The 27,659-nt window shown below is 39.3% G+C and overlaps 2 protein-coding genes across 5 annotated transcripts in view; one reads left to right on the forward strand and one right to left on the reverse strand.

Annotated features, from left to right (window-relative positions):
* Positions 1-27,659, forward strand: part of LINGO2 (leucine rich repeat and Ig domain containing 2) — a 1,246,058-nt gene that overhangs the window by 1,033,043 nt on the left and 185,356 nt on the right. The window contains exon 1 of one of the 4 annotated variants that reach the window (XM_055092066.2): positions 15,242-15,535. The exons of the other annotated variants lie outside the window; for them this stretch is intronic. The gene's annotated coding sequence lies outside the window, so the exon portion shown is untranslated. Of the gene's footprint in view, positions 1-15,241; positions 15,536-27,659 lie in introns of those variants that run through there. 4 annotated transcript variants of the gene reach the window in all.
* On the reverse strand, positions 12,124-14,985 carry LOC100970878 (putative UPF0607 protein ENSP00000383144). Its single transcript, XM_003830818.4, has one exon. It carries the CDS (start codon positions 13,172-13,174, stop codon positions 12,149-12,151), a length of 1,026 nt encoding a protein of 341 aa, XP_003830866.2. The 5' UTR covers positions 13,175-14,985; the 3' UTR covers positions 12,124-12,148.

Here is a 27,659-nt window from a genome sequence, read left to right on the forward strand (position 1 = left end):
CCACTTTGGGAAGTCTCCACCAGAAACCACTGGAGAGGTCAAAATTGGAAGGCTGGGTAACACCAAACACTGTTCAGGAGCATGGATGTCCCAAATGCTAAGAAGGGAATTGAGAGAATAATGAAATCCTGGTGGGCAAGAGTAGCTAAGAAATTGAGATATGGAGCTAATAAATTGAGATATGGAGCCAAGAGGCAGAAATCAGTGTAGTACCTGATACTCAGTTCGTTTATTTATTCATTTATCTAGAAACTATTTATTGTCTGCTGTTACCAGACACTGTTCCCAGCACTGAGGATAGAATAACAAAAAATAGGGGAAAAATTACTGTTCTTTAGAAGCTATTATTAAATAGTGAATAAATGAATGGCTGTAGAAGAATGAAGTAGTTAACAATGCACATTGTTAGAGAAATCACAGAGATGAAGAGCAAGAGCAGAAGGGGGGCAGGAGGGGAACAGAAAGGACAGAGATTCTGAATTTTGTCTTTTATGGGACAGTCTGGACATGTGAGTTGATGGGTATAGACTGATATAAAAGGAACAGAAAGGTAGCAGATAATTAGGATGAAATTTTGTCCATTTCATTCCACACAGGAGAGGCAATAAATAATTTGACAGCGAAGAATTCTTTTTTCAGTTTCTCCCCTTTCTTTTATTTTTTAAATATGATGAGTCCAAGGGTCATTATTCTGTTTAATGAGGGAGACATCTCACAGATATCAATGCAAGCTCAGGCTCTTTCTCAAGATATCACACAAGATGGTCTTATTTCTACTGGAGTCCAGTTGACTCCAATTAGTACAAGAGATTCACTGACCTGCTTAGTTCAACAGATCTCTCTTATCTAGCAGAACATTAGACAATGCCTATATTAACCTTAATGTTCTAGAGTCATTGATTTTTTTTTCATAGTTGCTATAGATTCCTTTCCATAAGGTAGCACATTTACTAATAATTTGGCAGTCACAACATCATCTTGGCAATCACAGAAACAATAAACTCATGTATAACTCATAGAAACATAGAAATAAGAAACTCATGTATAATGAGTTTGGGTAAGGATTTCCAAATCAGTTATCTCTGTTGAACAGACATCTATCAACTTTTTTTAGTTAAAAAATTCTCAATTACTCTATACCTGTGGGTAATAGGTTGCTTTATAAGAGAAGGCAAAGGAACTATATTCAATCATAAAAATATTTGAACTGTATTTGAAATAATGTTTATTGTTTATAGTTAGTTAAGCAATCTGGTAAAACGGAAAAAATGCCATTTGGCTCTTGTTTATCAGAGTTCCAGATAATGTCAGGAAATGTCAGAAGGCTATAAAGGAGTTTAAATTTTCATTTGGATTTCTACACTAGTCTTTTTTTTTTTCATAACTATTCAGTATGAAATCCAAGAAAATTTTGTATCAGAAAACTGGTTTGTAAAGCAATTATGTAAGATAAAAATGGACTTGTTAATTAGCTTGGTTTAATCATTTTACAATGTAAGTACATATCAAAACATCATATTGTACTCCACAAATATATACAAGTATTATTTGTCAATTAAAAATAAAAATTGAAAAACAGAAAATTATAGATGCTTATTAAATGGTTTTTTAAAAAGAGAAAAAATAAAGGCTGTACATGTGCTAATTAAAATTTGAAACAAAGAACTAGTTACATTTTTTAGCTAAGGAGATTTTAACTAATATTAAAATATTCTGTGACAGTTTCAGCATTTTAATTCTCTGTTCATTCACCTCAAGTATTATGATACTTGTGGGAAAATAGTATCTAGCTCATCTTTTAAAGTAATTCATAAAAACAAACTAAAATTCTTATGTTTTAAACCAATTAACAAGTCAGGTAACAAAATAAGAAAATATTCATAATCACCAATTTTATACCTTATAAAGCAGTCTGTCATCCACTCAAATCAGGCATGAAAATGGTGAGTTGTCTAAGAATCTAGCAGTCATTCATATCTAGCCTTTTTGTATACAGGTCTGTGTGTAACTTCCTTTTGGCTTTTATTGTTCTACTCTAAGTTTTCTCTTTGCTCTGAAACAGAATAAAGGAATGAGGAAAACCTAAATAAATAAAGCCATGTTTTTCAAAATAGTCCTTTTTCAGTGTTTACAATGGAAGTGAAAAATTTGAGCTAATGAATTCCTCCTTGGTACATACTTTGTGAAGGATAGTTTTTCAGCTGTATTGTGAATGCACAGTCAGATTCTTCCCCTGTGAAACTCATCCTTAGGGTAACCTTGGAAGCTGCTGTGCACCCATGCAGGGGAGCACTAAGTGGAAATAGCAATTGGAAGGGCAACCCCCTCTTGTCTGTGCCAGGGTGGCTCTTCATTGTTACCCTAGGGATATGATAACACAAGCCTCCCTCCCACCCACATCCTTGTCTATTAGATGTGCTCCACTGAACCCTGATTGAGTTTTAATCCAATTTTGAGAGAGGAGGGGACACTCTGAAGGAAAGACCTGTGAGATGCTGAGGAAAGAAAAGGCTAGGGAGAGAGGAAGCCTGCTTTTCTTTTGTCTTCAAACTCCCTGACCAACTTTAAGAGCCCACCTTTCTCTGACCTTCCTTTAATAACTTTCTCTCTTACCTGAGAACTCTTTATTGGCACTTGATATGGTTTGGCTGCGACCCACCCAAATCTCATCTTGAATTCCCACGTGTTGTGGGAGGGACCCAGTGGGAGGTAATTGAGTCATAGGGGCAAGCCTTTCCCGTGCTGTTCTCGTGACAGCGAATAAGTCTCATGAGATCTGATGGTTTTAAAAAGGGGAATTTCCCTGCACAAGCTCTCTTCTCCTATCTACCACCATGTGAGATGTGCCTTTCACCTTCTGCCGTGATTGTGAGGTCTCCCCAGCCATGTGGAAAGACTGGGCATGTCTTTATTAGCAGCATGAAAATGGACTAATATAGTAAATTGGTACCATTAGAGTAAGGCACTGATGAAAAGATACCCGAAAATGTGGAAGCAACTTTCACACTGGGTACCAGGCAGAGGTTGGAACAGTTTGGAGGACTCAGAAGAAGACAGGAAAATGTAGGGAAGTTTGGAACTCCCTAGAGACGTGTTGAATGGCTTTGACCAAAATGCTGATATTGATATCAACAATGAAATCCAGGCTGAGGTAGTCTCAGATGGAGATGAGGAACTTATTGGGAACTGAAGCAAAGGTGACTCTTCCCTGAGACTGGTGGCATTTTGCCCCTGCCCTGGAGAGTTGTGGTACTTGAACTTGAGAGAGATGATTTAGGGTATCTCTTGGAAGAAATTGCTAAGCAGCAAAGCATTCAAGAGGTGACTTGGGTGCTGTTAAAGTCAGTCAGTTTTATAAGGAAAGCAGAACATAAAAGTTCAGAAAATTTGCAGCCTCACAGGATGATAGAAAAGAAAAAAATCATTTTCTGAGGAGAAATTCAAGCCAGCTGCAGAAATCTGCATAAGTAACAAGGAGCCAAATGTTAATCCCCAATACAATGGGGAAAATGTCTCCAGGGCATGTCAGAGGCCTTCATGGCAGCCCTTTGCATCACAGGCCCAGAGACCTAAAAGGAAAAAGTGGTTTTGTGGGCCAGGCCCAGTGTCCCTGTGCTGGATCAAGGAGCCTAGGGACTTGGTGCCCTACATCTCAGCTGCTCCAGCTGTGGCTGAAAGGGGTCAATGTAGAGCTTGGACCATGGCTTCAGAGGGTGGAAGCCCCAAGCCTTGGCAGCTTCCACATGGTGTTGAGCCTGTGGGTGCACAGAAGTCAAGAATTGGGGTTTGGGAACCTCTGCCTAGTTTTCAGATGTATGGAAATGCCTGGATGTCCAGGCAGAAGTTTGCTGCAGGAGCGGGCCCTCATGGAGAACGCTCTGCTAGGGCAGTGCAGAAGGGAAATGTGGGGTTGAAGACCCCACACAGATTCCCTATTGGGGCACCACCTAGTGGAGCTATAAGGAGAGGGCCACTGTCCTCCAGAACCCAGAATGGTAGATCCACTGACAGTTTGCACCACGCACCTGGAAAAGCCACACTCAACACCAGCCCACAAAGGCAGCCAAGGGGAGCTTGTACCCTACAAAGCCACAGGGGTGGAGCTGCCCAAGACCATGGAAACTCACCTCTTGCTTCAGCATGACCTGGATATAAAGCATGGAGTCAAAGGAGATCATTTCAGAGCTTTAAGATGTGACTGCCCTGCTGGATTTGGGACCGCCATGGGGCCTGTGGCCCCTTTGTTTTGGCCAATTTCTCCCATTTAGAATGGCTGTATTTAACCAATACCTTTACCCACATTGTATCTATGAAGTAACTAACTTGCTTTTGATTTTACAGACTCATAGGTGGAAGGGATTTGTCTTGTCTCGGATGAGACTTTTGACTGTGGACTTTTGAGTTAATGCTGAAATGAGTTAAGACTTTGGGGGACACAGAAAAGCATACATCAATTATTGTTTCCATCTACCTGAGATTTTAGAGACATCTTATTTTCCCAGTAAACGTTAAACCTCTCTGTACTTCATTTGCAAAACTGGGATTAAAAATCCCTGTGTCATAAGATTGGATGTAGATATTCAGTGATAGAATGAGAGTCAATACTTTAAAATGTCTACCACACTGCCTGGTGCATAGTAGGTTCTTTAACAATTCTAATTGGATCTACTGCATTTTTACAAACCATTCCTTAGAATGGGGTTACTCTCACAGAATTATGTCACATTTCTGTTGAAAGGAGCAACATTTTCTGATCTTATTCACGTTTAGGGAGGATATGCTGGACCTTCTAATCATGCATGTCTGATATTATTATTCTCAAAATATAACTATTAAGTACATAAGACGAAATGAGAAAAATCATTTAGATCAAGAAAACAAACATAGAATCCCCCAAACTTCTTAGATACTTGTCTCAATAATGATCTTTTCTATTGCAATGAATAATTCATTAAAAAGAAAGGATTAAAGTCAGTAGTAACAAGTTGTCTTGGTTTGTTTGGGTTACTCTAACAAAATACCATAGGCTGAGTGTCTCGTGGACAACAGAAATTTATTTCTCACAGTTCTGAGGCTGGCAAGTCCAAGATCAAGTTGCCTGATGATTCAGTGTCTGGAGAAGGCACATTTCCTGGTTCATAGAATGCACTTTCTTGCCATGTCCTCACATGGTGGAAAGGATGAAAGCACTTCCTATGGTCTATTTTATAATGAAAGGAATCCTATTCATGAGGACTGTGACTTCATGAGATAATCACTTCCCAAAGGCATTATTTCCTAATACCGTCACCTTCAGAGTTAGAATTTTAACAGGAATTTTGGGAAGACACATTTAGTCTATAGCATTAGTCTTACACCAACTATTTCCTAAATCCAGGGCTGATTTTGTCTCATAATTGTAAACAGTTAGATATGACTTAATGTTTATTCTGCCATGTTCATGGAACATATTTTAGAAAAAACTTCATTTCCACAAACATATCTTGGGCATATCTTATGTTCAAAGCTTTCAAGCAGGAAGTAGCATGATCAGTTTTGTGTTTTAAAAAGATCATTTTGACTATTGTCTAGAGAATGTGGAGGAAAGCAGGAGTAGACATAAGGAAATAGGACTTTCTAGGATTGTGTGTAATGAAAAAGCCAACAGACCTTAAAGAGATGATATAGGACTTTCTTCTAAGAATAACTTTTCATGACTGACAGTTTCACACAGCATGTGGCTTCTCACATGGTCACAGCATGTGACCTTGTTTGCCATGACTTCTAGATTCCTGGCTGGGTTCCAGAGTTGTTGAATTTGCTGGAAGTCTAAGCAAAAAAGAATTGGATTCTTACAGTGAATTGAGTGTATTATCAAGATAACCTTGTTTTCCCAAAGGTGGAAAGCACCATGTGCCAGTTGCTTGCATATTTTCCTTATCTTTTCTTTAATGAGTCTTAATGCTCTCAGAAAGATTTGTCTGCAATAAACTACCAATACATCAAGTTTCAATAACAAGAATTTCTGACTAGAATTCACAAGTGAAAATTAAAATTCAACAGCAGTTGCAATATACCAATGATTTTCACTTCTGCCTTCTAACAGCTAGTGATTCATGATTTTTAAAACATAAAGCAAATTATTTCTAAATGTTCTCCTAAAAATAAGAAATAAAACAACTAGTTTGAGTTTTTAAAAAATGTCTTCATTCAAGAAAAACTGTATCTCACTCTAACCTGACATTGTATTCTTCCTTGTAATCCTATTAGGGCATTACTAGGATGATATTATTATCTCAGTAAGTGTAGTTGCAACACATATTGAAAGTCCATAGGTGTCTGAAAAGGGGATGCTGCAAAGTGGAAATTCATAATCTTTGATTATAAATTGCACACTATCATTCTTTAGAGCACAGAAGTTTTCTCTTCGTTGTGGAAACACTGAGATTTAATAGGTGGAAAGTAATTTTGATGCCCAGAAACACAGTACTCTGTGAATAAACCCTCATTTCCTCCATTACAGGAAAATAATATGCAATCTGTCCTGTGCCTTCATAAATAAAAACCTACTCATAGGCATGTATCCAAGCAGACCAAACAGTACAGAAATGGAAATAGCATATTTATGTCCATTTGGATCTGCATGTGTTCATCTTTGATTTATAATATTTTCAATTGAATTGTGGCCCAACAGAGAAGGGGGTGAACTTTATTTTAAGTAGGAAAACGTCTTAATATTATGACCCAATGTCTCCAATTTTCTTTATGGGTAAAAAAATATGACAAGCGCATAAAATCTCATAGTAATAAATAGCAGGCTATACAATTATGTCTTTGATAGAAATGTGGATTCCCTCATCCAACCCACTTCCTTTACCTCTGTCTTCTCTATCACCCAAAAAGATAGTCTCCTCAGCTAGAGGCACCTGCTTTATGGGGATGGTTGTCAGAGCTATAGCAAATGAATGGAGTATTAAAGCAAGTTCAAGTCTTGATTCTCCATTAAAAATGATGAGTCTTTCTAAGCATTATTCATCTCATCTCTATGGTGCAAATAATGTAATAATTTAACAAATGTGTATGTAAAAGTGATTAGTAAACCTTAATTCATGAAGTTGAGGTAAGCCTTGTCCCAATTGTATTTGCTTTCCTTAATGAAATTTAATCATGCTCATCTTTTTTCCTTCCTAGGATATAGTATCCCCCTGTCTGTACTGTAATATCTTACTGTTTGATTATTAATTTAATCACAAGGAATGTAAGTTTAGGTAACACCAAATAGCATAGCTCTGGTATAAAGGAATAGAGGAGTGCTCTCTTCTTTTCATATTTCAATATTTTAATCACATAATTGCATGGTTATTTTAACAATTAGAAAACGTTTAAAAATTGACGAACTCGAAATGGGAAATTTCTGAAGTAAAGACCACTGGAATCACTTTGGTCAAATGTTGAAGAGACAGACTTTTTATAAATATGTGATTTTGGGTTGCATTCTATTTTAAAATTTACTTTTGGCATGTAACAACAAGACTTTTGTTCATTCCATGTGGAAGAAATGTACTGAACATCAATAAGTAGGTAATGTTCTAGGCTCTGGGTTACAGCAATAAATAATCTAGACAAGGTCTGTATATATTAGAATTATTTTTATTGCTGCATATAGAGATCTATCTCCATATATACACATTCAGCATAACATATATGTGCAAACTTCACTAGTGGGGATTCAGGCAATTTCCAATACTTCACAATTAGACAAAAAAAGTAACAAGGATTTTTCAGTATACACGTTTCTGCACTTATGCAAATGTTAATTAAATAAAATTAACAGGTCAAAATTATTGATATTTATTTTACTAGATATGCCAAATTGCCTTTTGGGAAATTGTGCAAATTTACACTCCCAGGAACAACAAATGTCTTATAGGACACAAACATTTTGCTTCTCTGATAGATGAATAGTGAACTCTCTGATTAAATTTTCATAACTTTATTAATAATATTGAGCATCGGGGGTTATTTATCTTTTCTTCATTGATATTTAGGCATTTTGTATATCATGCAATTAGTCCTGGAGTTTCTAATTATATTGTATTCTTTTCTTCCAAAGTTGTTGCCCATCAGTTTATGTTGTTTAAGGAAGACTGACAGGTGATTTTGATTGTTATTATTTAGATTTATCAGTTATTTTCTTTATGTCTTTCACATGTTGTCATGTTTCAAGCATTTTCTGTCCCCAAGTTTCAAAAATATTGATTTAAGTTTGCTCCTAGTATGTTGCATTTTTATTTTTTTACATTTAATTATTTGTTCCACTCTGAATTTTGAGTAGGGAATGAAGTAAAGCTCCAGTTTTACTTGTTTCAAAAAGCTTCCAGTTGTCCTATTGACATTTAGCAAATAGCTATTTTTCCAGTAATCCAAAATGTCATTTTTATACATGTTGCGTTCTTGTATATATTTGAGTTTATTGTGAGGTTCTCTCTTTTTGTTTCATTCCACTTGGGCTTATCCTGTTTGTGTTGCTATAAAGAAATAACTGAGACTGGGTAATTTATAAAGAAAAGAGGTTTGTTGGCTGCCCCACAGTTCTGCTGTCTGTGAAAGAACCGTGGCGCTGGCATCTGCAGCTGAGGAGAGCCTCAGTGCGCTTCCTCTCATGGCGGAAACGGAAGAGGAGCCAATGTGTGCAGAGGTCACATGGCGAGAAAGAAAGCAAGAGAGAGAGAGAGACAAGAGTTGCCAGGCTCTTTTTAACAACTAGCTTTCTTAGGAACTAACACAGTGAGAAATCCCTCACTGCCTCCCCGAACCCTGAACCCAGAGAAGGCATGAATCTATTCATGAGGGATCCACTCCCATGACCCAAACAACTAGGTCCCAACTCCAACACTGGGGATCAAATTTCAACATGGGATTTGAAGGTTAAATATCCAAACTATAGCATCCATTAATCTGCCTATTCTTTTGCCAGTTCTATACTTTATTAATCAATATTAGTATATCTTATATTTGGTAGGGTTATTAAGCCCTCATGACACTTTCTTCTAAATCAGCCTAAAAATAATGTTGTTGGTATTTTATGTGGAATTGCATTTCGTTTCTATATGAATGTAGGAAATATTGGTGTCTTTAAAATGTTAAATCATCTAGTCCAAGATTGAAAATATCCATCTATTCAATTCTTCATTAATTTATACTTTTTACAACCTTCATAGTTCTTATTAAATTTAGTCTCAAGAATTTTATAGTCTTATTGCCATAATTGGTGGGATTATTTCAGTAAATTTTTCTGAGTCATCATTTAGAATATAAAAAAACTCTTAAAAGTTTTATTAATTTTAATTTTATTTCATTGTTTTGAGTTTTCTAGTAACAAAATCCTATCAACTTCAAATGATTACAATATTTCCTTCTTTATTTAAATAGTCATAATACTATTTTCTAATTATATTCGTCAGCACATCTTGAATTATATTAAATAGCACTGGTGATAAAAGATAATCTTAAGTTGATCTTGACTTGATTTGCAGTACTTCTAAAATATTACCATTCAATCTAAATATCATATGACCTTTATTATTTTATATTGATCTTTTGATATGTGTATATAATTTGTATATACGTGTGTATGTATAAATATAAATTCACATTTAGTTAAGAAAGCATAACATAATCCATACTTATTCAAGATTTTTATTAGGAAAGAATGTTGGATTTTATTAAATTCCTCTTACGCATATATTAAAGGAGTTTTTAGTCTTTTTTCTATCAATCTATTACTATAATGAATTATAGTTATTGATTTCCTAATATGAAAACATCTTTGCTATTCAAGAATAAACCACTCTTGGTCATAATATGTTATTATTGCAATGTACTGTTGGGTCTTATTTAGGTTTTTCTTTAACTCATCATAGCAAGTGAACTTGTACAGTTTTCTCTCGAGTATTTACTTTCTCAGGATTTGGTATTAGTGTTACTCTGGCTTTCAAAATAATCAGGAATCGTCCTTAATTTTGTTCTATTCTGAATTACTCTAAAAGGCTTTGCAATTATGTGTTTCTTTAAGGATAAAAGAATTTAAATTTGAAATTAAGTTTGGCAATATTTCAGGAAGTAGCTCTCTGACATTCTTAATATCCTCTATGATTATTGACCTGTTTAAGATTTTTACCACTTAGGAAGCGACTAACTATGGCGACCGCCATGGAGCAGTGGGTTCTGGTGGAGATGGTACAGGCGCTTTACGAGGCTCCTGCTTACCATCTTATTTTGGAAGGGATTCTGATACTCTGGATAATCAGACTTCTTTTCTCTAAGACTTGCAAATTACAAGAACGATCTGATCTTACAGTCGAGGAAAAAGAAGAACTGATTGAAGAGTGGCAACCAGAACCTCTTGTTCCTCCTGTCTCAAAAGACCATCCTGCTCTCAACTACAACATCGTTTCAGGACGGAATCTTGCTCTGTCACCAGGCTGGAGTGCAGTGGTGCGATCTCGGCTCACTGCAACCTCCACCTCCCGGGTTCAAGCCATTCTCCTGCCTCAGCCTCCCGAGTAGCTGGGACCACAGGCACAAGCCGCCATGCCAGCCTAATTTTTGTATTTTCAGTAGAGATGGAGTTTCACCATGTTGGCCAGAATGATCTCAATCTCCTTTTTTTTTAAGTAAAAAGTAAACTTCAATGTCGAAAATGCAAACTTGGGGAGGGCAGAAAGATCACACACAAGACTGTCACTTCACACTTGGAAGGTTGCACAGCAGCCGGGCAGAGACGCTCCTCACTTCCCAGATGGTGAGGGGGCTGGGCAGAGGCGCTCCTCACCTCCCAGAGGATGCAGGGGCTGGGCAGAGGCGCTCCTCACTTCCCAGAGGATGCAGGGGCTGGGCAGAGGCGCTCCTCCCTTACAAACGGTGAGGGGGCCAGGCAGAGGTGCTCCTCACTTTCCAGACAGGGCGGCGGCTGGGCAGAAGCACTCCTCACTTCCCAGATGGGATGGTGGCCAGGCAGAGGCGCTCCTCATTTCCCAGATGGTGAGGAGGCCGGGCAGAGGCACTCCTCACTTCGCAGACAGGATGGCGGCAAGGCAGAGGCGCTCCTCATTTCCCAGACGGTGAGGAGGCCGGGCAGAGGCACTCCTCACTTCGCAGACAGGACGGCGGCGAGGCATAGGTGCTCCTTACTTCCCAGACAGGGCAGCGGCTGGGCAGAGGCGCTCCTCACTTCCCATACCATGAGGCAGCCAGGCAGAGGTGCTCGTCACTTCCCAGATGGGGTGGAGGCCGGGCAGAGGCGGTGCTCCTCCTCAATTCCCAGATGATGGGCAGCTGGGCAGAGGCACTCCTCACTTCCCAGACAGGGCAGTGGCCAGGCAGAAGCGTTCCTCACTTCCCAGAGTGTAAGGGGGCCGGGCAGAGGCACTCCTCACTTTGCAGACAGGACAGCGGCGAGGCATAGGCGCTCGTTACTTCCCAGACAGGGTGGCAGCTGGGCAGAGGCGCTCCTCACTTCCCATACCGTGAGGCGGCCGGGCAGAGGTGCTCGTCACTTCCCAGATGGGGTGGAGGCCGGGCAGAGGCGGTGCTCCTCCTCAATTCCCAGATGGTGGGCAGCTGGGCAGAGGCGCTCCTCACTTCCCAGACAGGGCAGTGGCCAGGCAGAAGCGTTCCTCACTTCCCCGAGTGTAAGGGGGCCGGGCAGAGGCACTCCTCACTTCGCAGACAGGATGGCAGCCGGGCAGAGGCACTGCTCACTTCCCAGACAGGGCGGCGGCCTCCAGAGGCACTCCTCACTGCCCAGACGGGGCAGGGCCCGGGCAGAGGTGCTCCTCACTTCCCAGACTGTGAGGTGGCCGGGCAGAGGCGCTCGTCACTTCCCAGAGAAGGCGGGGGCCGGGCAGAGGCGCTCCTCACTGCCCAGATGGTGCGGTGGCCAGGCAGAGGCGCTCCTCACTTCCCAGATGGTGGAGCAGCCGGGCAGAGGCGCTCCTCACTTCCCAGACGGTGGGGCGGCTGGGCAGAGGCGCTCGTCACTTCCCAGACGGTGGAGCAGCCAGGCAGAGGCGCTCCTCACTTCCCAGATGGTGCAGGCAGAGATGCTCCTCAGGTCTTAATTTCTTGACCTCCTGATCCACCCGCCTGGGCCTCCCAAAGTGCTGGATTACAGGCGTGAGCCACCAAGCCTGCCCTGCCGTCTCTTCTTTCTCCTCCTAAGCAGCTGTCTTAGTCTCCTGAATTTTGATGTTCTACTTAACACTCTCACGTTCTTATGCATGTTGCCCTGCTGGAGGCGTCCTTCTCTTTGGGAAGCCTGACCCACCAACAGTGCCTCAGGAGATAGACATGGAAGGTTAGCTGGTGGGGGCCCCTCGTCTCTATCCCACCTCAGTTGCAGGGGAGGGGTCGGTTGCAGCTGCAGCAGTGGCCCCGACAGTTTTCTTTTGTGGGGCCTGTGGCCGGCAGCTCTGGGTGGAGAAGACCTACTTGATCCAAGAGCTGCAGGATCCTTGGGCTGCATGTCCTCCCCCACCATCAGCAAGCCTGGAGAGCCAGGCAGGTGGTCTTTACCCAGCACCTTCAAGGCTGCCTTCTCTGGCCACAGGGAGCAGCCCGGAACAGGGGCAGGGAGCACTGTTGGAAGTGGGTCAGGCTTCCCAAAGGGAAGGATGCCTCCAGCAGGGCTGTGTGAACTGGTGACTCCGTGGCCCTTGGAGTAGAAACTCACTACATGCACCTGGGCCTTGTCAGTCTGATTCTTTTCTGTCAAGCTCTTGAGGTGGACATTTCCCTCCAAGGGCCTGGGATTGTACCAGGAGGAAGTGAGGTTTCCCTGAGTCCCCAGGGGCCTAGAGGTGGAGGCTGCTTCCCCATTGCTACAGGGGCCCCTTTTATTGTCCTCCTGCCCCTGGGTCTCTACCTGGTCTTTCACCTCCATTGCTTCTTTGGGCTCTTCTGCCCTCACCTCCGTCTTCGGGAGCCTGGCTGGGATCACCTGCTCATCTAATGAAGGAAGTTGAAGGTTAAATTTGCCTCTGAGATGAGGGATCCTCACGGGGCTGAAGTGTTCAAACATCATGGAGTTGTGAGCAGACAGCACGGGTTTCTTCCTCGAGGGGGCGCTCCAGACCACAGAAGGCAGGACCCTCTGTGGGGTGCCCGTGTTCCGAGGGATAAGACACAGCCTCATAGGGGCGCCGTCCCACCTGACTGGAAAAGAAGGCCCAAGATGTCGCTGACGGTTGAAGAGGAGTGGGAAACGGCCCCAGATTCCCGGGGCAGGCACAGGTGCAGGAGCCGCGGGGTGAGCCCGGCCAGCTGGGAAGGCCTCATGGACAAGACGAGCAGGTTGCCGATGGCATGGCCAAGACCTGCGGCGGAACCAGGAACAAAATACGCTTAGTGAGTTGCCTATTTTGAGCGAGTTGTGCACAGACGAAACTAAGGGTCAGAAGTGGAGAGGATACTCCTAAGTCACCCACTTCTCTGTGGCCGAGTGCACACTGGGCATCTGGGAGTTTATGACATCACTATGGGGCTGGTGACAGAGCCAGGGTGTGGAGGAGTGCTTAGGAGCCCAGCGAGGGTGCCTACAAGAGGAGTCAAAGGGCAAAGGGTGAGACCCTTCCACCGGTCCAGCTGGACTCTAGCCTCAGGGACGTCCTGCTCCTGGGGGCAGTTGTGTGGCCCTGGATGGGCCCCCCCGTGGGGCTGTTGGGGGTGCGGGGCTGATCCGCCAGAGCCCTTCCGCCTGGCGCCTGGCCCAGGTGCTGGCTGGCACCCAGTGGCCCTGTCTTGGCCGGCCCTGTCCCCCGGGTTACAGGGCCAGAACCTGGAAGCAGAGCACAGGACCAGCCAGATCCCGCCAGGTTCCCCCGGGGCCTCTCCAGTGCCTCTGTGCCGCCTGGAGCCAGGCCCGCCTTCTCCATGGCTGCCACGGCCTCAAGGGCCACCAGCCTCGCTCCGCAGGTTTCCAAAGAGAGGACGCGGTGCCCTGACCTGACTGGATGCGCCTCTTACGACATGCCTCCCTGGCAGGCAGGGTCTCCACTTTTTACAAATTTGCCTGAGACCATTCCTCAGGTCATTCAGGTGGTCATGGCCCAGCCAGGCTTTGAACCCAGGCTGTGCGATTCCACAGCTGGCGCTCTGGCCTGTGTGCCTCATGATCATGGATACAGCATCTATTCTTATTTTTTCCTGTAGTCCTGAGGTACTTAGCACCATGGCATATCTGTAATAAGCACATGAACACCTCAAAGGAGGTCTTCACTTCAACATACAAGTTGACCATGGCATGCTCTGGGCTCCAGTCCTCTACAAAGATGTAGGGCAGGAACTACCAGTTGTCAGCACAGCACCATCCCACATTGCTCTTCTAATGGAGCCTTTCACCCCAGATGTTCTTTCTTGTCTGATGGGAAGGATCCAAGTATGTAAAGATTATGTTCTAGATCAGCTTTGGTCTGTCCTAAAAGAAATTTGCCAGTGGATTATTCCATATGGATAAAAGTCAGTTTCTCTGGTCTTCCTGGAATGTGTCTAGAAAGCAAATACATTATTTACAAGTTCATAGTAGATCAACGTATTGGATTAAAATATGACAAACATAATTTGGTCATTGTGAGCATGCCAGCTCGGTCAACTATTCACCACACATGATGCCCTAAATATAACTCTAGGTTTTCTTATGCCCAAGAGAGGGACATACTCTTGGGTGTCTGGACTAGGGAAACATGTATGAAAAGCCATTTGGGCACTCTACATCTTGTTATTGGAGAATTGAAACCATCTATGTTCAAAGATATTATTAAAAGGCAAAAAGTTAAAAAAAAAAGATTTTTACCACTTAAGTAAATTTTGGTAGTTTATGTTTTTCTAAAAAATCAATTACTTTATCTAGGTTTTCAAATATTTAATTTCCTCTATAGCTGCAATTCTTTCCTCTTTACCAAACCACAATCAATATTTGTACTTTCTCTGTCTTTTGCTAGATTAGTCTAACTAGTGTGTATTTATTTTATTAGTTTCTTTTAGGATAAATAACTCTATAGTTTTTATTCTGAAATTATTAATTTTTTGCTGGCTCTTCTCCTTCCTAGTTCTGACACATCATGAAAGCAGGGATTTTAGGGCTCAGGGACAGCAAAAACTCAGTTGACTATTCAAGCCAAGTTTAAGACTGACTGCTTTCTCTTGACCTGTGGGCAGTTACATCTGAAGGGGGCTGATTGTGGTACAGCTGGCAGTTCATAACCAATGAGGGCTGTGTGCTTCTGCTGTGAATGACATCACACAAGGCTGAGTGGGAAAATACTTTCTCTTGAGATTCTATTTAAAAATCAAAAGTAGAACTTTATTAAATCATTTTTGACAATGCTGTACAACTGTGGCCCTTCCCATCTGTCTGCTCACCAAAGACATGGAGATCCGGGCTTCCCTTAGCACAGAGCAAATCAGCCAAAGAGCCTCAGACCTGGGTAGCCTGGGGAAGAGAAGCGGTCTTAAGGGGAAGAATTTCGATCAAGTAATCCTGGAGTATTGAGCCTAGGTAAGATTATCAATTAGTTTCTGCCACTTTTGCTGAAGGTATTTGTGAAAGAAAAAAAGAAGACCTTTTAATGTTTAAAATTGTATAAAAACTGTGTAAAGAATGGGTAAGACAGGAAGCTTAATGACTCTTGGTTCAAATTTCACATCCAGCAAGATGAGAGAGAGAGGGAGAAGGAGGGAGGAAGAGAAGTGAGGGAGGGAGAGAAGGAGAGAGAGAAGAAAAAAATTAACACATAGTTTTCTCAAATCTGGAGCAGATGTTTTCCAAGTGTTCACAAAAATAGGTCAGAAGCGCATCTCAGAACTGAATTAGAGTACAGACAGCCAGTCCTGACTCTAACTATAAATCAAAATTCATCTTTTAAAAATAGATGATAATGTGGTAGTCTTGAGGAAACAATTTGATGTTCTTAGAAAATACTATATAAACATATTATTTTATAGGCTAGTTCCCGTTTTGCAACATTAGAGAATTGCCTAAAATACCCAAAGTATGCAAATAAATTCATAGTACCTCATAGTTTAGACTACAAATTATCCCATGTGTCAGAAACTCCTTGCATGTATCACTGTATTCAACCCTCACTATGTGCAACGCTTGCCTTCCTCGCACACTTTGAGCTTCTAGTAAGTAACCCTTAAAGCTTCCTCATGTCCCTACCTTTTGAACCCACATAAGAGCAGAACATTTCTTACTGTGGCCTAATTTTCTGCATAATCTTGGTTCAGAGAACACTGTGACAATGTAGTGATGGATGGAGAAAAGAGAAGAGGTGACATTTTGCTCTGCTTAGATGGTCTCCTTGATGACCAGAAAGCACCTCATGCACATTCCTGCCTCTATTGCATTCATTTCTTTCAGAGGATTTAATACTGGGTATTAAAATCTCACCTTTCAAAAGTTTCCACTGCAAAATATCCACCCCACTAGACTAAATGAGATGCAGAAGTCCATCCAGTTTTTGTAACTGGGATGCAACTCAATCACTGATCTCAATCTTCTTTACATCCTTGTTGTACTTCTTTAATAGCCACATATACTGTCTTGCATAGGCTTCAATTTGTCTTTGTTATTTCGGTTTACCAAACCAGACAGTAAACTCCTTGTAGGCAGGAGTCCCATTTTTTGTTGTCATTGTCTCTTGTTGTTACTACCTCCTCTAACTCTGTCCCCATCTTCCAGCACTTAGCAAAGACTTAAACATAGTAGACTTTCAACTCTTTCTGAGGGAACTGAACTGAAAATACACTCCAGGAGATCAAGTATATCAGTTATTTTCCAAAGACCAAAATTAAGTCAGAAAAAGCTTACAGATTGGAACTCTTAACCCTGGAATTATGGATGGCATTATGAATGTTGTCTGTGGATGTAGTTACATTCAAGAAATCTTATATAAGCACCTCACTAGTACTTTTTAAAACTTCGTATTCACAGGCCTTTCTCTTTAAAGATTTTTATTCAATGGGTTAGTATAGATCTTGGGAATTTGTATTTTTAACAAGAATCCTAAGGGATTGTAGTTTGTAGCTAGGTTTGAGAAATACTGTAATAGGCCTGACAAACCTACATTTGAGATGTCCTGGAAAAAGGTATATTTTTCTCATTTGAAATTATATATGCCTTTACCCCCAAGCTCACAAGAATAGCATACATTTCCAAAAAACAATACCCTTTATGCAATTATTAAAGGACTTTAAAGATCAATTAATTTTTTAAGAAATACAAACTATTTAATCTATTTATTTTTCTGTCTGTTCAACCATTTATCTATCTCAATCTGTCTGCCTACGTACCTACCTGTTTCATTATCTACCATTCAATATATCCATTATTAACCTTATTCCAAAAAGGACTCTCTGTGCTCCTGCACAAGTAGTTTATGCTTCTAAGTTAAGCATATGCTTACTGCAAGAAGTCACAACAAAAGTTTTTATAAAAATAGATATAACCAAAAAGATTTAATAATTACCTCCTGTTTCACTGAATTTTTTCTCTGGATTAAAATAATTCTTGAGACTTGAGTTATTGGTTTCCTTTTTTATGAGCAATTTAAGTAATCTAATAGGCAGTTCTTATGCTTAGAAAAATTTACTTGATATTGACACTAAAGTTTCCTTTTCTCATTTTCATCACCAGGTCTTCTATTTATACATGTTTGTTCTATGTTAAACACCTCTTTTCCCTTGGGGTTTCTGTTTCATACACAAAAACCAACTGAAAACCATCTTCTTCTTAGTCATTATTCAGTCCATATTAAAAAGGTTGAGCAATTTGATTCACTAGTTCATCTCTCTATTTCCTTAACTACTTTAAGCCCATTTGCCCATTTTCCTGCTCCTTTCAATTTATTGTACTGCTCTGATCCTGTGCTACTTGAAACTGACAGATGTGATTTTATCAGGCTTTCATACAAAAGAGATTATCAATTTCAAGATGCAAATTATCTGTGCAAATCCAAAATAGCACTTATCCTTTCTCCATATAAAGCAATCCAATGACTCTTAGAATTGGAATCCAATTCCAGTCCTTAGAATTGACATTTGACTTACCATTTGTGCTTTCTTTGACTCTCCAGGACTATTCAATAAATGCAGCAAATTCAGATTGTTTTAACTATTCCACTGGGACATAAAGTCAAAGGATCTAATGTAGATATCAAATTTTGGCATTTCTTCAAATTTAATGCTTTTGTAGCAGTTATAGAAAATGATGGTGATTCCTAAGTAGGACTAGCTTACCACTTATTTAGAGCCTCTGCAGGTAAGATGTGGACAAATAGTTAGCTTAGAGTCCCACCCTTAGCTTTACAGTTCCAGAAATTTAATTTTTGTCAATGCATCTGCAATTGATCAGATTGAAATCTACTGAAATAGACTTTTCAATAACAAAACTCCCCATAGACCAGCATAGAAAGTTGATTTATAATGAGAATTGACTGCCAACTAAACCAACTGTTAAGTTATCTAGTCAGTATACCCACTCCAGCTAGGGAAATGATCATAAACAGGCAAAACAAACAAACAAAAATAATAGTAGAGGTTTACTTGGCAAACAGGGAGCCAGATCAATGAAATTAATGGGACATAAAGGGCTAGCATCCTTGACCTACCAGATGGAATCATCAAGCGTTGGGATAGTTCTGTCAATCAACTCAAAATCCCCACAATAAAGGAATCAGGGAATTATCTTCTTAAGTCAATGCTAGCCAATTACTAATATACACTGAGATTCTCTTTCAATCTTTTCATTAGTTAACCTAGTCTTTCTTCAGATATGTAAATACAATTAATGAGGTAATTAATTTATTTGAAAAGAATTATCTACCATTTTTTTTCTGAGCCAGCCCCTTTGCTATGGACATGAAATATGTTATTTAATCCTGAACAACAACAAAAAATCCTATGAAGTTTTTATAGAAAAGTGAGATCAGAATCTCACCCATTGCTACATAACTTGCAACTAGGATTCAAATCCAGATCTAGCAGTAACAAAATCCATTACTAATTTTTTTTCTGTACTTAAAAATACTTACTTTAAGGAAACATGACATACAACTAATTTCGTATGTTGGTTTTATTGCTTTTCTCTTAGTGGATAAACTTACTAAGGAATTCTGGAAACACCTTATTACTTTACCTATATATGTTACTAATGCATAGTGTTTAACTTACTTGCCACAAAAAAAAAAAAAAAAAGAAAAAGAAAGTAACCCAATCAGTTCCAAAGAAAACAGCTGGTTTTCATGAAGTACACAGAAAAGGAAGGAAGTTGGGCAACAAATACACTTTCTATTAGTAATCCATCAGTGAAATTCTACTTGGTTACATGGTAACCAGAAAACGTGCTGAAGTAATGCAGAAAATTGATGCATTTTTCCCGTTATGTTTTCCAACATGAGTTCCATTTAGCTAACAATTCTAGCTAAGAATTTTGTGTTTTTTGAGATGGAGTCTCGCCCTGTCACCCAGGCTGGAGTGCAATGGTGCGATCTCGGCTCACTGCATCCTCCGCTTCCCGGGTTCAAGTGATTCTCCTGCCTCAGCTTCCTGAGTAGCTGGGATTACAGGCATGTGTCACCCCAGCTAATTTTTTTGTATCTCACTAGAGACGGGGTTTCATGATGTTGCCCAAGCTGGTCTTGAACTCCTGACCTCGTGATCCGCCCGCCTCAGCCTCCCAAAATGCTGGGATTACATGCATGAGCCACCGCACCCAGCCAAGAATTTGTGTTTAATAGTGAAATTCCATTACAGGCGTAGACTAATGAGGAGACTGTGATGTTTTCCAAAGTGTAACCCAGGCTGCAGAAGTTAGTAATAAAAATCAATACAAAATGATTCTTGAATCCCTTAAATTGTTGGGTATAAGCAATGAGGTGCTATTATGGTTTTAGGTAAACATTTCTTTTTTATGTGAGGCTTCCCAAGCACTGCTGAACACTGAGCGTCCCTAGCTTCTGACTACTAAATGCCACTAGCATCTGCCAGTCTTGTTACAAACACACCAACGTTCCCACACCACATTTGCAAATATTCCTCCTGTGGCTGGCAATTCTGCCCACTGAAGGAAAGCATGAGTGTAGTATTTGGTAAAGGACACATTTCTAAAAATTCCAAAGTGAGGGCCAGACCCATAACTTTAGAAATATTAGTACATGAAGGACTGTTCTATTCCCCAACTCCAGCTAATATCATGACAGAAATAAGTTAACCTTTCTCTAATAAGCTATTAAGAATTTCTTTTCTCATCTATACTGAATAACTGAGGCAATTTTCTGCATCAGGATACTCAACCAAATGTTAATTTGAACATCACTGGTTTGGACTTAAGATAGTTTGCTATTTTCAATATGAACTGTAATTTTATATTGATGATTAATGATAATATTAAGTATATATTATTTATATTATATTAAGTAAAGATTATATTAAGTAAAGATTATATTAAGTATATTACGGAATAAAGAAATTAACAAGGAATACTTTTCATTTAAGAAAATAATCATGATTAGTATCTTGTGCCAAGACCTGTACAGGACATTAGAGATACATAAAAGAATGATCCTGTCTTTGTGGAGTGTATAACTTAGTAAAGAAGACAGAATATTAACCAAGTAATTACCATATGGTTTGCTAAGAGATACAGAAAATGAGTGTACAAAATGCCATGGGAAAATCCAGGTGGTAGTGATAACTCCATCTATGGGTTTAAAGAGAGCTTCACAGGAGATATTTCATTTCACTTGGATTTTAAGGCATGCGTAGGAATTTGCCAGATGAAGATAGCCTTCAGTGAGAGAAAACTTCATGGGCAAAGACACAGGAGTATTAAATAACAGTAGTTCAGTGAGGCTGGACTAGGAAGAAATGGTAGGAAATTAGGTTTAAATGATGTGTGTGCACTTGAAGAAATAAGTGATAAGAAGTATGGCTACTCTCCTTTGGGTCATAGGAAGTCTGATGAAAATGTATAGGTGATAGTAACAAATGATTTAGTTCGTGAATGTCAATCATATACATTTCCTATATGGTTCACTCAGTAAACATCTCTGCCTTTGTGTTGCAAATTAAACTTACCATTTTATGGAAATTTGGGGGGAAAGATGTTTCTAGTTGCCACTGGTAGATTGCCCTGGCTTCCTCAATCCTCACTGTCTACAGAGTACATTAAGAAGCTTTTCACAGTAACCCAGAAGTTATATTTTCTTTTGTCTTGTGATGTCTGTTAGTTTTTAAGTCCAACTATTTAGGTCTTTAAGATTTAGATTGGCTTAGATGGGACATTAAGGTTTTGTTTTGCTGGAGGGACAAACGTTACCTTGTAATTGTTTAATTGTATATGTCTGTATGCACATCATTCTCATACAAAAATACTTTTGACGGTAAAGGCACTTTTTTTAATTAAAAGACGTGCTTGTAAGGTGAGGTGAATGGTATAGCATAAATATTTTCAACTAATAATCACAAAACTAAATGTTATCCAAGAGGATTAGTAAGGGAGTTCAATGGTTCTTTTGGATGCTTCTGAATTACCTTAATTTTCCTTTTTTTCCCCTCAAACTCAAAACATAGTTTTCTCTATGCTTATATTTGTAGTATTCATTGTATTTTCCCTTATTTTTTTCATTTTGTGATACCTTTCTTAATATTCAATATGAACATCTCAACGTATTTCATAAGCAATTTTTGTAAACCTTTCTAGCTGTAGAATTCCTTTATATTTTAAATTAAATCTCACAGTAGGAAGAAATAAATTCAATGAAAAGGACCAACTGAAGAATCTAAGCATTTCTATTGTTAGCCATGGAAAAATGCTTTACTTTATGCTCTTTGATTAAAATCTACATTTCTCTTATCAGTTTTCTTTCTACATTTGTGCCCCAGTGAATATCCAGGAATGTAGCTGATATACCAGGCTGTTGTCATAAGTGGATGAATAGAAAAAGGAATAAATTAAAAAGAAAGGTATATTCTACCCACACGATTTGAGTTAAGGATACTTTATTCCACATGCACATGTATCCACTATTTGTCTATACTATGTAAATAAGGTATATGTAAACTGTGTTTTAAACAGCTGTAGAAAGCTGTTGGAAGCCAAGGTTTTTGCCAAAAGCAAAATGCCAATGGCCAGGGTTATGTCTCTGGTGACTTTTTTAGTAATAACTGAGGTGCTGGTAGAGTTACTGCTAAGGTCCATACCCTGCATCACTTAGCTGCACAACTGTGGCTCTCTCTCTTCTCTGGCAGATAATGATGCACTCAGCAGCACTGCTCTAAGTTTTTTGATACTTAACTAACCTGAAAAATAGCTTCAGGCATGACTGAACAGACCACTGCCTCCTAGAAGCCAGGCCTTTTTGAGACTTACTGATAGTGAAGGGAAAAACTCTTAGTGAAACTGACCATTAGCGAGAAATAACCCATTTTTTTCCTTAGACAAATAACAGTCCTTACATATTGGAACTGGGTTGATACTTCTCTCTCCTTCTTTGTCCCTTGACCTTTCATCTGTGTAGGGGAAGGTCTTGCGTTGTGGAACTTCAATCTTGTACGTACTTGATGTATAGTCGTTGAAAATAAGCATGAATGCATTAGTCTATGTAAATTCTTTAGGAGTGGTTATTATAACAGTTTATGTGCTTGTTAATATTAGCATTAGTAAGGTTTTATATGATGTTCTTAAAGGAGGCCTAAGGACATGAGTTCCACTACAAAAGGAAGTGGAATAAAATTCATGATTAGTTTAATGAGTCACTGAAAAATGCCTACTTTTCAAAGCAAGGCTATAATTCTTTAATCAAAGACTGGAGGCAATGAAGGAAAATTACATTATCTCACTACATCACTTATCTTGGATTCAAATATGAAAAGTGGCCTCACAAAAAAAAGATGTGTCAATTCTGCATTTGATGAGCTGGGCAAAATTAAAACTTTTAATTCCCAGCTTTGTCATCGACTTGTTGTCTTATGAAGGCATTTTTCTTTTCCTCCCGTATTCCATACATGTAGACAAAGCACATTTTATAGTCTTCAGCTACTTCTCTTACTAGAGATAGGTTGAAGTAAAGCAAAGGAAAAAAATCAGAGTCCAGAGAGAATTACTGAACAGTGTTTTAGGTAAATTGAAAACTGTTTTGCCTTTAATCTTTGGGGGAGTCTGATAGTGCAGACCAGAGTCTTGAGATAGATGGAGCTAAGATCAAACCTTGGCTCAAACCTTGGCCACCGATTACTTTTAAGTGTCAAGGTGATCTTGAGCAAATTTATTAACTTTTCTGAGGAAGTTTTTTTATTCTATAAAATAGGAATGATATCTACCTTCCAGAGTTTTTATAAGAACAAACTTGATAATGCATGTAGAGCATTTAGCAGCAAAGAATTTGGCACTCAGTTGCTTATGGCAGCTATGTATCTTGGAGGAATTTTATTCTATTTCCTGAAAATGTATAACTCATGGAACAATCAAAAATATTCTCACATAAACTTTTATGTGCTGAGCTTGGGAAATTCTTCCTCTTACCTCATAGAACTAAAGATATACCAAAGTACATGTTTAAATAATGGGAAAAATCTATTTTTTATTATAAAAAGTTTGATTATGTCTATCTTTAAGTGATCAAAATCTTCAAAGGTAATATGCCTATCATTATGAAAATCTGGCTTTTCATTTATCATAAGAATACATCAGACTTCAGAAAAAATCTTTTCTATCAAATACATATTCACTTTTTCATGTTAAAAAATTCCAGTAAGAAAATCAATAAAAATATATAAAATATATATAAAGTCATTACAAGGTTCATGTTTCCAGGACATTTTTAGAACTATGACCCACTTGAACCCAATATTCTAGGCCCTAAATATGAGTGTGAAGGATGCAAGAACAATAAACTAGCTTGCCAGATTAATTTCCTAGGCCTGGCTTTACTTAAATTTCTCTAGAGCAGGGTTGTTGTAGAGGTGTTCAGGAGTACTTTAACTGTCAAGCACTCTTGCTGCACAGAATTAAGTCTTAAAAAGAAGTTAAATTAATAAATATTTAATTAGATATTACAACTGACATTCAACTTGTATACAATCATTTTACATTGTGTTAAATGTATATATTTGCCAGGGTTCTCTAGAGAAAACCAATTTGTGTGTGTGTGTGTGTGTGTGTGTGTGTGTGTGTGTGTGTGTGTGTGTGTGTCAGGGATTTTCTATATATGTATGAATATATAAAAATATTTATCATAAGGTATTGGCTCACAAGATTATAAAGGCTGAGATGTCCCAACTCCCCTGCAGTTGGCAAGCTGGAGACCCAGGGCAGCCAGTGGTATAGTGCCAGATCAAGTCTGAAAACCTAAGAAACAGGAGAGATGAAGGCATAAATTCCAGTCCGAGTCCATGTCTGAAGGCAGGAGAAGACCAACATCCCAATCTCCAAAACCATTAGGCGGAAAAATCTAATTCTCCCTTACTCAGCCTTTTTGTTCATTCAGGACTTCAGCAGATGGAATGAGGGCCACCCACACTGGGGAGAGCAATCTGCTTTACTCACTTTGCCAGTTCAAATGTTAATCTCATCCACAAACACCCTCACGAACACACTCAGAATAATGCTTAACCATATGTTTATCTGAGAACTCCATGGCCCAGTCCAGTTGACACACAAAATTTACCACACTACATTATGGGATATGGTATATTCTAATGTGATATAAGAGAGGAACATCTGGACATAAGAAAGTCTAACATTGATGAAGGTTTTAAGAAAGCACTGGGGGAATTCTCTCTAAAGCTTACCCTAGCCAGGTCATGTTTATGTTAATCACCACAAAAAAAGAGAAAAAGTGCTGATTAGAGTGGGAAAACAGAAAAGTGACCCTGAAATCCTGAGCATCCCTGCTAGGCAGAATTAGCAAATCCATAAATCTTAACTGGACAAAAAGTGGAGTGATTCTCAGTCAAGCTTCATCAGTGATACACAGATTTGTGTTCTACCAGATGACAACTGAAGACCCTGTGTGGGAACCTGGATAGTGTCCTGTATAGAGCCTGAGTAGAGCTGCTGAGAGCTGCATCTGAATGCAGGAAGGGAATGCCTTTTTCTAATTCATGCAATATCGCCCTCTGGGCCAGCAACAGCCTTGATTATCAACTAGTAGTATCATACACCACCACCACTACCACCATTAGCCTCACAGTAACTTTGTAAAAATTCTATAATTAATTATGTGATTATAAGCTTGATAAATCAAGGTATACAAAGACTTAAAGTTGGTTAAATGCTCTTAGTGGAGTCTGTCAGACTCTACAAAGTGAATTACTAGATATAACCAGGACATTAGAATAGAAGAAACCTTAGAAATAATATATTTCACCTTCCTCTAGCCATCAGACTTTATCACTGCTGACTGTGCTAGATAGATGCTGGACTATACAGACCTCTGTTCATAGGGAGCTTACATTGCAGTGAAGGGAGAAAAACAAAATCTCAGTAAACAATATAAATAATGAGATAGTTGTGTTTGAGATAAGGGCTGTGAAGGAAGTAAACAGGATAATGGAAGAGAAAATCACTGGTAAATACCTTAGAAGCCAGGGAGAGGGTAGAGGGAAGGCATTTTATGACAATACATTCAGACTCAGCTGCAGGAAGTTCTGGGGACTGTTTGAGCTTGAAGGGGAATAGCAATGTAAATAAAAGATCAACGTGGCTGAGTGAGGGATCAGCAAGACTTGAAATTTGTAAAGGAGTGGGAGTAATACAGAACAGACCGTGATACAAGGTTTGACTTTCATTTTAGAATTCATCAGAGGCCACTGAAAGGTTTAAAGAATGAAAATGATATGGGGAGGATTTTTTCTGTTTTGAATTTTATTATTGAGTAGATACTAGATCAACAGGTTTTATAAATGAAACAATAGATGGTATTGTTTTGTTAATTTTTCTCATTTCTGTTGTCTGAGTCAGTTTACATGTTTTCTTATCCTGTCTGTTCTCCCAAGTATTCCTTTTAATCTTGCCTTCTTTACTCATTTTATTTTCTCTTCTCTTTCTTGAATTCTAGCAGCTTGTATTTCATCTCTTTTTTCTTTCATTTCATCTTCTTTCATCCAAACATCTCTTCCTTGAGTTCTTATATTTCCTCTTTAGGGTCTTCTTTCATAGCAATCACTTCATGTATTTATTTAAGCCTATGATGAAATATTTGGTTACAATTTTATATGCTCATTGTGATTTTTTTCTTGAGATTGTTTTTTATTCATTGATATGACATAACACCTTCTTCATAGAGTACAACCATGCTATTTCTTCTACTGTTTTGTTACTCGTGGTTGAATGTAGAAGATTTTACTGGAACAGGTGTTAATTTGAAAGAGGTTCCTGGTGTGGGCCTATGCAGCCTTCTAGGCTTTGCAGCTCAAGGGTCTCTCTTAGTCTTCTTGGATTTAGATTGTTCTCTTCCTGTATAGAGCGTCTGAGCTTATCTGTGTAATCAGCTATCTTTAAGATATCCAGTAGTTTCTGCTGCCAGCCCTGCATGCCACGTTCCCTATTTCTTCACTGCCGTTGTCATAAACGGAAACGGCTCTGTTGTCCAAGGCAATATTTATTTCAAATCACTGTAGAACTTGTTTTCACTGGCATTGTCTTTAATCTGACATGGCTATTAGACTCATCACCTTGGCAACTGCTCTCTGATGGCAGCATTCTCAGAACTCAGCCGTGTTTACTATATCTCCAGCAGCAGCTTTAACTTTCACATTTCAGGGGATCCCTTACTCTTAGAGAGTGTATCTGTGTTGTGCTCTCCGGAATCGGCTACCTCTGGGTCTCCAAGCACTTACCAGCCAGGTGCCCTCCCTTCCTCCCAGGTGGCTCTGCCCAGATCGTAGTGGCATTTGGTAGCACTAACTTATCATTGGAGTTACAGCTTCTTTCTATATGCTAACGTTTCTGCAAATTGAAGTTAGGCAATTTTTGACATTTTATATATGTTTGTTTGTTTTTGTTTTCCTGATGCTTAATGGTTTCTAAGAGGAATAGCGAGTTGTTCTTAGGTAAACAATAACCATATAAAAGAACTACAACCATGTTCTTATTGATTTCTTTCTCTGTCTCTCTTTCTCTATATTTTTAATGATCACTGTGGCTGCTAAGTGAAAAATGGGTTGTTTGGGGACAAGAATATATATAAGCAGAAGAATTTGGAGCAACTTCAGTAGTCCATGCTACAATGATTGTGGCCAAGATTGTAGTATGGCAGAAGAGATAAGTCAATGTATTTGAGATATATTTCAAAGGTAGAGTGGATAGAAATTAGGAATTGGGAGTTGTATATAAGGGAGAAAAAGCAATTCAGGAAGGATACTATATGTTTAGATTTGGAGAATAGGGTAGATGATGGTATTATTTATTGAGAGTTCTTTTTGGACATATCATGTTAGATATCGGATAATATTGTAAGACATCTGTAAGGAAATGCCAAATCTGGACTAAAGATATAAATTTGGGCATTAGTAAATGATGGATGGCATTTAAAACATGGAATTGGAGGAAATCAGATTTGGAGAGAGTTTAATGAAAATAAAAATCCCAAGACCAAATCTTAAAGGACACCAACATTTAC

This window comes from Pan paniscus, chromosome 11, assembly GCF_029289425.2.
Source record: "Pan paniscus chromosome 11, NHGRI_mPanPan1-v2.0_pri, whole genome shotgun sequence".
Classification (NCBI taxonomy): Eukaryota; Metazoa; Chordata; class Mammalia; order Primates; family Hominidae; genus Pan; species Pan paniscus.

Bases quoted from the DNA above. Each gene is read 5' to 3' on its own strand.
- LOC100970878 (XM_003830818.4), bottom strand. From the start codon at position 13,174: ATGAGGCTGTGTCTTATCCCTCGGAACACGGGCACCCCACAGAGGGTC.